This window comes from Tupaia chinensis, unplaced genomic scaffold (genome assembly GCF_000334495.1).
Source record: "Tupaia chinensis unplaced genomic scaffold, TupChi_1.0 Scaffold000659_1, whole genome shotgun sequence".
NCBI classification, from domain to species: Eukaryota; Metazoa; Chordata; class Mammalia; order Scandentia; family Tupaiidae; genus Tupaia; species Tupaia belangeri.
In genome coordinates, this window is record NW_006160181.1 from 620,512 (window position 1) to 631,571 (window position 11,060).

Sequence of the window (11,060 nt, forward strand, 5' to 3'; positions counted from 1 at the left end):
AGGAAATAACCGCCCAGGGGGGATGGCCACGCCGCAATCCCTTCTCCTCCATTCTCCTCTCGGGATCTTGGGCACGCACGCACACGCGCCCGGCGTGAGTTCAAGCCACCGGGTCCGGGACTCGAACCACGGTCGACTACGTGGGAGTCCAGCGACATAGCCATTATGCTAACTGCTGGTCCCTATGTGGCTTTAAGAGATTTAAAAGTATTGTTTTGGAAGAAAACATTTTTTTCTTTTTTGTCATTGTTCTATTTTTCCAGGAATCTGACGAATTAGCATTTATATGTGGTCTTACTTTTTTTTCCTCTAAGTATTTTTTTGAAAACTTACTGTGCCATACTCTGGGGATACAAAGATAATCCCACTGCCACTTTTATTTATTATGGAAGATGAGGGTTTCAGACCTAAGAAGTAGAGATTGTCTCCTGCAGGAAGCGATTCTGGGTACTGCTCCCATAGCTGACCATCTCCATGTTTCCTTAGGGGAAGGGCATCGAGGAACGGCAGCAGCTCATCAAGCAGCTAAGGGATGAGCTACGATTGGAAGAAGCCCGACTGGTGCTATTAAAGAAACTGAGACAGAGTCAGCTGCAAAAAGAAAATGTGGTCCAGAAGGTAATGTGTCCTAGAAATTAGGAGATGAGAAAAGACTGGTTTGAGGGACCAGCAGATGGTATAATGGTTATGTTGCTGGACTCCCACATAGTTGACCATGAGAGTCCCAGACCCGGTGGCTTAAACTCACACTGGGCACCTGTGCAAGCGTGCCCAGGATCCCAAGAGGAGAATGGAGGAGAAGGGATTGCTGCATGGCTGGGGGGTGATTTCTTGCTTTCTGTCTCTCTGTCTGTCCGGCGAGCACATGTGTCCTAGTAAAAATCTCTCTCTCAAAAAAAGAAAGAAAAGACTGGTTTGAGAGTTGGCTATAACAGGTACTATCAGCTGAGTGGCTTAGTCTTATTCACAGTTTCTTTGTCTCTAGTAGTAGTGGGGCTTTCTTTTGTGTTTTTTCTTTTAGTCTTTTTTTTTTTTTTTTTTTTTAAGATTTCTTTGCCAAAGGATGCATGCACTCTTTTTTTCTTTTCCTATTTTTCCTCCTGATCAACAGGAGCTTCTCCTGGTCAAGAAGAGCTTCACACTGGGACCAGCAGTTAGCGTAATGGCTGTGTCGCAGGACTCCCATGTAGTCGACTGTGGTTCGAGTCCTGGACCCGGTGGCTTAAACTCATGCTGGGCACATGTGCATGCATACCCAAGGTCCTGAGAGGAGAATGGAGGAGAAGGGATTGTGGCATGGCCAACCCCCTGGGGGGGGATTTCTCACTTTCTGTTTCTCTGTATTTCTGGCGAGCGCACATGCTCTATAGCAAAAACCTCTCAAAAAAAAAAAAAAAAGTTTCACACTGACCAGAATTTTGAACATGTATAAATGTACCAGATTTCTCCAAGTATTGGCCTTTTCCATGGTCTCATTTTCTCTTCCTTCTCCCAGACTCCAGTTGTACAAAATGCAGCATCAATTGTTCAGCCATCTCCTGCCCATGTGGGACAGCAGGGCCTATCCAAGCTTCCCTCTCGACCAGGGGCCCAAGGGGTTGAACCTCAAAATTTGAGAACATTACAGGTATGTAACCCAGAATGGGATCTTAGTGCTGGAAGGGGCCTCTCTATCTCTTCTTTGCTTTGGGGCCTTAGTTAAGGTTACGAAAGGACTGGCCACAATAAAGGTGTTATTGCTGCAGATAGTCCTGTTGGTCCTTTATGGCATGATTAGTTTTTCTTATCTAGAGAAGATGTAGTTTATGCTATAAAAGTCAGGGACTTCTAGCCACTAGTCAGGGTTTACAGTAATGGTAGACTTATCCTATAAATCATTAGATGAAACTACCAAGTCTGACTCTACTCCTATGTTTTTACTCAGCTATGTATTATAGGCAATGTTTTTCCTTTTGGATTTTGTGGAGCATTAAACCACCTGTGACTAATTTTCTCCTCTTCCCCTTTAGGGTCACAGCGTCATCCGTTCAGCAACCAATACCACCCTCCCACACATGTTGATGTCTCAGCGTGTTATTGCACCAAACCCAGCCCAACTACAGGGTCAGCGGGGCCCACCGAAGCCTGGTCTTGTACGCACCACAACACCCAACATGAATCCCACCATCAATTACCAGCCGGTAAGAGAGCCCTAATGGAAACAGAAATCTCTTATTTGTTTTTCTTACTCCAAGAGCCATAGATCTTAAGTTTTTGTACATATGGAAACTCTAGGGACAACAAGGGTGATTTGGGTGGAGCCTGAATTGAGAATAATCCCAAAAGTGAAAGCTTTGAAGAATTGTACAAAAAGGGTGGAAAAGAAAGGTTTATAATGAGGCAGCAGTCAGTTAAATTTATCCAGAAGAAAGATATAAATGAAGGCATATATAACTAAAAGCATCCCTAGTCTTTATGTTTTTTAAAAAAGAATTATTTTATTTAACTTTTAATTAATTAATTAATTTTTTTGGGGGGGGGTGCTATAGGGCACATATGCTTGCCAGAAAGACAGAGAGAAAGCGAGAAATCCCCCCCTGGGGGGAGTGGCCACACCGCATCCCTTCTCCTCCTTTCTCCTCTCAGGGTTTTGGGCATGCACACACATGCGCCTAGTGTGCGTTTAAGCCACTGGGTCCAGGACTCGAACCACGATCGACTACATGGGAGTCTAGCGAAATAGTCATTACGCCAACTGCTGGTCCCTACTTTTTTTTTTTTTTTTTTGTTTTGAGAGATTTTCACTGTAGGGCACGTGTGCTCGCCAGACAGACAGAGACATAGAGACAGAAAGCGAGAAATCACCCCCCAGGGGGGATGGTCACACCGCAATCCCTTCTCCTCCATTCTCCTCTCGGGATCTTGGGCACGCACGCACACGCGCCTGGCGTGAGTTTTAAGCCACCGGGTCCGGGACACGAACCGCAGTCGACCACGTGGGAGTCCAGCGACATAGCCATTATGCTAACTGCTGGTTCCTACTTATTTATTTTTTAATTCAACCAGAGAGAGAGAGAGAAAGGGAAAGTGAGAAGGCCGCCAGATCTGGGATTTGAACTGCTGTCCGCTATGTGGGAGTCCAGCACCCTTAACCACCATACCACCTGCTGGTCCCACCTAGTCTTTATTTTTTTTTTATTAGGAGTTTTAACTCATGGTCATTGTCATTGTCCTTCCCTATATGCCAGAGTTCTTTTCTTTTTATTTATTAGAGTTTTTTTTCCTTAGGGTGCATGCCCTCACCAGAGAGAAAGAGACAGAGGCAGAGAAAAAGTGAGAAATTACCCCAAGGGATGGCCATGCTGCAATCTCTTTTCCATTCTCCTGAAATCTTGGGTGCAGACACACACACGCCTGGCGTGATTTTCAAACCATCAGGCCCAGGACTCAAATTGCAGTCAACCATGTGGGAGTCCAGTGACATAACCACTACACCATTTGCTAGTCCCAGTATTTTTTTTTTTTTTTTGAGGATTTTTTTGCCTTAGAGTAGGTGTGCTCATTGGAGAGAGAGAGAGATAGACACGAAGATAAAGTGAGAAATCACCCCCCCAGAAGGGATGGCTATGCTGCAATCCCTTCTGCATTCTCCTCCTGGAACCTTGGGCACACACACGCACATGCAGACACAGACAGACACACACACACACACACACACACCCTTGGCATAAATTTCAAGCCCCCAGGTCCAAGACTGGAACTGCGGTCAGCCATGCTGGAGTCCAGCAGCATAACTGCTATGCCATCTGCTGGTCCCCAGAGTTCTTTTCAATGAGTAAATTGGACACCTTCTATTTTGGGAAAGCTAAATAGTCCAGATTAGGATTTGATAGTATCCTCTGCCAAAAAGCAGGAGTTGGTCCTCTCCCTCACATACCATCACTGACCCCTGTTCTCTGTTTCAGCAGTCAAGTTCTTCTGTTCCCTGTCAACGCACAACATCCTCTGCCATCTATATGAACCTTGCTTCTCATATCCAGCCAGGGACTGTGAACAGAGTGTCCTCACCACTTCCCAGCCCCAGCGCCATGACTGATGCTGCCAACTCACAGGCTGCAGCCAAATTGGCTCTTCGCAAACAGCTGGAAAAGACACTTCTGGAAATCCCACCCCCTAAACCTCCTGCTCCTTTACTTCACTTCCTGCCTAGTGCAGCCAATAGTGAGTTCATCTACATGGTAGGCTTGGAAGAAGTCGTACAGAGTGTCATTGACAGCCAAGGTAAGACTATTTCTTCCATTCAACCTCTTTAAGCAAAAGGTTGCCAAGTCTGATTGACATGGGCAGAGTAGCACAGAGTACTATGAAATGTTAAATAACCTCACCTGAATATTGCTAAACCACCTCTTACCCCTTATTTACATGTTTGAGGGCAGCATTTAAGACTTTTGTGTGTGTGTGTTAAGCTTAATATTTTTGTGTAGTTTGTTCAGTTTTTTTGGTTTATTTTGTTTTTTTTTTTTAGAATAATTTTATTAAACTTTATTTATTTATTGCCTTATTTATTTATTTTTAAATTTGACCAGAGAGGGACAGAGTGAGAGACAGAGAGGGAAAGTGAGAATGCAAGCCACCAAGTCCAGGAATCAAACTGTGGTCGACCATGTGGGAGTCCAGCACCATTAACCACCACGCCACCTGCTGGCCTCATTGTTTTGTTTTGTTTTAAAGATGAGGTCTTACCATGTCGCAGTCCTCTTGCCTCAGGCTCCTGGATTCACTGGGTTTATAGGTACCCACTAACATGTACAGCCTTTTGGTTGGACTGGAAATTGAATGTGGACCCAGTATATCTTGTGTATTTTTTGCAGCGTGTTGTTTAGGTCTTTTAGAGGATGACTAGTATGATACATGTGTAATTTGAGAAATACAACTTCTGTTTTTAAGTTTGTTATAAGGCTTGTATGTGTACCAGAGGGAGAGAGAGGAAAAGGGAGAAAGCACCCTTCAGGAGGGATGGTCAGGCCACAATCCTTTCTCCTCCAGACTCTTCTCTGTATCCTGGGTATGCATGCATACACACCCAGCTTGTTTTTCAAGCCACCAGATTCAGTACTCAAACCATGTGGTCGCCCATATGGGCTTTAGCCACCTTAACCTCCACACCTCTGGTCCCAAGAACATCTTCTCTTTTTGTTTTTTTAAAATTTATTTTTCTAGGACCAGCAGTTAACGTAATGGCTATGTCACTGGACTCCCATGTAATCGATCATGGTTCACGTCCCAGACCCACTGGCTTAAAACTCATGCCGGGCACGTGTGCGTGCATGCCCAAGATCCCGGAAGGAGAATGGAGGAGAAGGGATTGCGGCATGGCCATCCCCCCGGAGGGTGATTTCTCACTTTCTGTCTCTCTGTCCGGTGAGCGCATGCACCCGATAGCAAAAACCTCTTCAAAAAAAAAAAAGAAAGAAAGTTTATTTTTCTGTGAGAAACAGACCAACCCCTCTGGCATGGTCTCTCCATACCACATTCTACCCCCAGTTTCAGCTGGGGCCTATGGTAGACATGCCTATAGAAGTCCCAGGAAATGAACACAGGACCTTTCCTATGTGAGTCCAGTTTCATCAGTACCGAACCACCACCTGATCACAGAAATTCTTTTAAAAAATAAAATTACTGCCAGAGGATGTATGTTTTGGGAGAAAGAAAGAGCACAGCCAATGGGTGTGGTCTCATACTGTAGCCCTTTTTCCTGTTTCTACATCCTGTCAGGATTTTGGGCACATGTGCACATATCCAGCATGTTTTTCAAGCCACTGGGACCAGGATTTGAACCACCATAAGCACTGTAAAACCTGGCTCACTCAACCACTGCCCTGCGTGACTGGCCTGCAGAACTTACACTTTTTTCTTTTTTATTTGCCAGAAAGCATATATTGGGAGAGGGGAGCAGAAGCAAATCCCATCCCCCACATGGGGAGGGAATGGGTATGCCACAACCCCTTTTTTTTTTTGGAGAGGTTTTTGCTATAGAGCGCGTGCGCTCGCCAGACAGACAGAGAGAGAGAGACATAGAGACAGAAAGCGAGAAATCACCCCCCAGGGGGGATGGTCACACCGCAATCCCTTCTCCTCCATTCTCCTCCTGGGATCTTGGGCACGCACGCACATGCACCCGGCGTGAGTTTTAAGCCACCGGGTCCAGGTCGCGAACCGCGGTTGACTACGTGGGAGTCCAGCGACATAGCCACTACGCTAACTGCTGGTTCCCCCACAATCCCTTTTTCATCTCTCTTTCCTTTTGAGATTTTTGGACATGTATACACACATGCCTGGCATGATTTTCAAGCCTTCAGGTCCAGGATTTGAACTATGTAGTCAGTCATGTGGGATCCCACTGCTTTAACCACCATGCCACGGGCTGGCCCAGAACTCCTTTTAATGTAATGTTTGTGTAGCAGTGTACTGATACTGTGTTTAGTTGCTGACCTTTGAATGCATATCGTTGTGAGAATAGATATATTGATGAAGTTAACTGTGGCCACATAAGAGCTGTTAGTCAATATTAAATCTGACTACAGAATATTAGCACTATATTGTCTAGACTAATAGAAATTAAACTTGACTTTCTGATCATACAGACTTATGAGAACACTTGATAGTCAAGGCAAGTGCCTAGAAAACTGAGTATTGGGTATGAGTAGATCAAAAGAGGAATAATTCAAACACTGATAACTAAAAAATATAAGCATCTATAACAGGGATAAGTGCAGTCTGAAGGAAGGAGATGCTAGGAAGCAAAAGTATTGTTTGAAAAATAGTGTACACTGGATGCTCCCGCTCAGCTGGCTGAGGCCACGGTTCATCTCCTGGTGCACATTAAGGAGCTGAGTTGAGGTAGTGAGTGCTAGTGGTCACTATTGCTCAGGAGGCTGAGGCAGGAGGGTCACGACACAAAAAGGCTCTGTCTAAAAAAACGTAATACACATGTGTATAAAACATGCACAATGTTGGTTGAGTTAGATGGAGCTCTTTGAGAGGTTTTAGTTGTTATTTTTGTTTTGCTGTAGGGTGTGTGCACTCTCCAAAAAGACAGAGAGAGACAGAAATCACCCCCCGGGGGGATGGCCACACTGCAATCCCTTCTCCTCCATTCTCTTCTCAGGATCTTGGGCATGCACGCACATGTACCCGGTGTGAGTTTAAGCCACCAGGTCTGGGACTCGAACTGTAGTTAACTACTTGGGTTTCCAGTGACATAGCCATTATGCCAACTACTGGTCCCTAGATGGAGCTCTTTGACTAAATTGACACAGTATTTTCTTCTTAATGTGATATAGTTGGAAATCAAGAAACATGGGTTCTTAACCCATTTTGGTCAGTTTAGGAGCCATGTTTCTTAGACTTAGTTTCCTTGTTTATAAATGAGCATAGTACTCTGGATTCCCCAAGGTGATGTTATTACAAACAAACGAAATAAAAAGTACTTTATAAAATTGTAGAGTGTTCTTCTCATAGAGTCTCTTAATTCAGCAGAATAAATTCCTGGGGAAGATCTATCCGATGAAGAGAAACAGAGGACATAAGAAATGTGAAACTACTGATCGCTCTTTTTGTTGACATCTAGGCAAAAGTTGTGCCTCACTTCTGCGAGTTGAACCTTTCGTATGTGCCCAGTGCCGCACAGATTTCACTCCTCACTGGAAGCAAGAAAAGAATGGTAAGATTCTATGTGAGCAGTGTATGACCTCCAACCAGAAAAAGGCTCTGAAAGCTGAACACACCAACCGACTGAAAAATGCTTTTGTTAAAGCCCTACAGCAGGAACAGGTAAGAATTCTAACTTCTGCTCACCAGCTCCCTGTCCAGATTTAGTTTGCTCAAAAGTTTGTTACTTCTAATATGGAGGACTTGTCCACGTGACCCCTACAGACCTCTGGACCCAGGGAGGCCTACGTTCCCTTTTTATCTCCTAAACTATTCTATCTGTCCCACTTCGTTTTGACTTAGTATTTCTGAGTGGGTAAGAGTATAGGAACATATGGGCCGGCAGGTGGCATGGTGGTTAAAGTGGCTAAATTCCCACATGACCAATATGGTTTGAGTCTTGACCCAGTGGCTTGAAAATCACTTGGGGGGAGAGGGGGAGCAGCAGGTGGTGTAGTGGTTAAGGTGTTGGACTCCCATGTGGTTGGCAGCAGTTCGAGTCCTGAACCTGGTAGCTTTAAACCCATGCCAGGGCCATGTATGTGTGTGCCGAAAATCCCAAGATGAGAAGGGATTATGGTGTGGCCATCCTCCCTGATGGGTAATTTCTCACTTTCTGTCTCTCTGTTTCTCCAATGAGCATACATACCCTATAGCAAAAATCACTCTGGATGTGTGTGTGCCCAAAATCATGAGAGGAGACTGGAGGAGAAGGGACTGCCGTGTGGCCATCTCCTCTCAGGAGTTATTTCTCACTTTCCTACTCTCTGTCTCCTCTCTGGCAAGCACACACACGCTATGGCAAAAACCCTAAGAAAAAAAAAAAGGTTAAAGTAAAGGAGTGAAGGCTTGAGACTCGGTTTTCTCTTAGCTCTAAAATAAGTTCGTCTCTTCTCAACCTCATTTTCTCCTCATACAAATGTATTTGGGAGAGAATAATTTGTATTTGTACCTAAATCTCTTGAGAGAAGTAACTATCTGCAGGCCATGTTTAACAGAGAATGACAAAGGGAAAGGTAGATTATTAAGTAGTCCCATAAAGAATGTAGTGGTAGGCATATGTGAAGATCTACATTATTTATAGAATGCGAGTGTCTAGGAGAAGGGAAAATGTGTTGGAATCAGAACCCATTTCTCTATTCTGTTTCTCACCTCACCCATCAAACTCCTTTGTTTGGATCATGAGTGGGTAGATTTGAGGCAAAAACAAAACTGTAATAATTTATCAGCTTTAATTATATCAGTCAGCGAATTGCCACTACCGAGATTCCTCTACCCAACTTCGTTTTTTTTTTTTTTTATAATTATTTATTATTTAATTTTACTTAATCATTCATTTAATTTTATTTGACCAGAGAAAGGAAGTGAGGAAGCAAGCCAGCAAGCCACCGTCTGGGACTCAAACCATGGTCGCCATGTGGGAATGTTCAGTGCCTTAACTACACTACCTGCTGCTCCCTCTTCAGCCAACTTCTTAGAGCTAGCTCTCCTGGAGAAAGGGATTCCTTAGTCATTGAAGCAAGTTGGTTGTTTGTACTAAGATATCTCAGTGTAGCCATTCTACCAAACTCTGTTGCCTTTTTTTTTTTAATTATTTAAAAAGAGAATAGTTACACATTTATTTATTATTATTATTTTTCTAATTAACCAGAGAGAGAGAGAATGTGAGAAAGCAAGCCGCTAGGTCTGGGTTTTAAACCACAGCCGACCATGTGGAAGTCCAACACCTTTAACTACCACACCACCTGCTGGCCCCTGCCTTTCTTTTTTTTTCTCCTTTTGTTTTTTCCAAGAGAAAGAGACACCTCAGCAGGGTCTTCATACCAGGATCCAGGCCAGCGTGTGCACAGGGGAGACCTTGGGATACTCACCCATGACTTTCTCATGTGGCCTCAGTACTGCAAAGCTTTGTGTTACTACTGTACCACCATGGCTGGCCTTTTGCCTTTCCATATTCCTTCTAGCTGGCACCATTAGTGATAAGATTTCTAGGTTTCTGGTTAGGAATTTGGATGTTGTCCTGCCTAAGCTGATATAATAACTCCCAACAGGAAATTGAACAGCGATTACAGCAGCAGGCAGCCCTCTCCCCCACTACGGCTCCAGCTGTGTCCAGTGTCAGTAAACAAGAGACCATCATGAGACATCACACGCTTCGGCAGGTAAGAAACATTTCCCCAGGCTGGCTGGTAGCATGGTAGTTAAAGTGGCTGAATCTCACATGTCTGACTGCATGGTTCAAGTCCTGGCCCTGGCAGCTTGAAAAACACATTTGCCACATATCCGTATATGCCCAAAATCCTGAGAAGAAAGTGGAGGAGAGGATTATAGCATTGCCATCCCTCCTGGCGGGTGATTTCTTACTTTCCCTGTGTTTGTATGTCTCCAGGGAGCACCCACACCCTGTAGTAAATGGGGGTGGGGGTTAAGGGAGGAGACAAAAAATATTTTTTCCCCCAACCCTGATTTCTCTTAGTTTGTCAACCATTTACTTCAGTTTGTCATTCTATGAGAAAACATACCCCTCTGGGGGCTGGCAGGTGACATGGTGGTTGGGGTGCTGGAGTCCCACATGGCCTACCGTGGTTTGAGTCCTGAATCGGGTGGATTGCTTTCTCACTTTCTCCCTCTCTCTTTCTGGTGAGCATATGTGCTCTATATGAGATTGAAATAATAATAACAAATAAAAATAAATAAATCTTTAAAAAAGAAAACATACCCCTCTTCCATACTCCCATACCTTTGCATCCTGCTTAACATTCCCTCATAGCAATGTTCTAGCAACTGTCTCCTCATCGTTGCAGGCTCCACAGCCCCAGAGCAGCCTCCAGCGTGGCATACCCACATCTGCCCGCTCCATGCTTTCAAACTTTGCACAGGCACCTCAATTGTCTGTGCCAGGTGGCCTCCTTGGTATGCCAGGTAAGAAAGGTTCATCTGAAAACTTTCCTCAGGGGATTGACTGATTGGTACACAATTCTTTAGTAGCCCCTGTAGGTGAGTTGTTCCTTTGTTTTCTGTTCTTTCTTTAAGGCATACTTCCTCACTCTTGTTTTTTAGCAGATGTTTGGTAAATTCATATTAGGTGATTTGGTGGTGAAAAGACAGTTTCTACCTTTATAAACTTAGTATGTTATAAGCCTTCTGTGGGCACGTGGGTATTGGTTTCTTTTGGTTAAGATAGCAGGGTCAGCTGTCCTGTCGTGTGAACGGTCCAGGCATGCTTCTCCACAGTCAGTAGCCCCAAATGCAAAGCAAACAAAATGATTACATTTCTTTGTGTTGATCATATTCCTCTCACCACTGTCTTATCTCTCTTTTATGTGATCTGGACAATGTTCAGTATTCCTGAAATTTCAGGGATACCTCTT

At 44.3% G+C, this 11,060-nt stretch overlaps 1 protein-coding gene across 2 annotated transcripts in view; it reads left to right on the forward strand.

Moving 5' to 3' along the window:
• The window catches only part of GATAD2B (GATA zinc finger domain containing 2B), a 26,912-nt gene that overhangs the window by 11,275 nt on the left and 4,577 nt on the right, over window positions 1–11,060 (forward strand). Inside the window, exons 4-10 of one of the 2 annotated variants that reach the window (XM_006159813.3) lie at window positions 487–618; window positions 1,496–1,627; window positions 2,010–2,180; window positions 3,945–4,260; window positions 7,610–7,812; window positions 9,741–9,851; window positions 10,494–10,611. In XM_006159813.3, the coding sequence (XP_006159875.1) occupies window positions 487–618; window positions 1,496–1,627; window positions 2,010–2,180; window positions 3,945–4,260; window positions 7,610–7,812; window positions 9,741–9,851; window positions 10,494–10,611 (1,183 nt within the window). The remainder of the gene's footprint in view (window positions 1–486; window positions 619–1,495; window positions 1,628–2,009; window positions 2,181–3,944; window positions 4,261–7,609; window positions 7,813–9,740; window positions 9,852–10,493; window positions 10,612–11,060) is intronic. The other variant, XM_006159814.3, reaches the window with a different exon arrangement.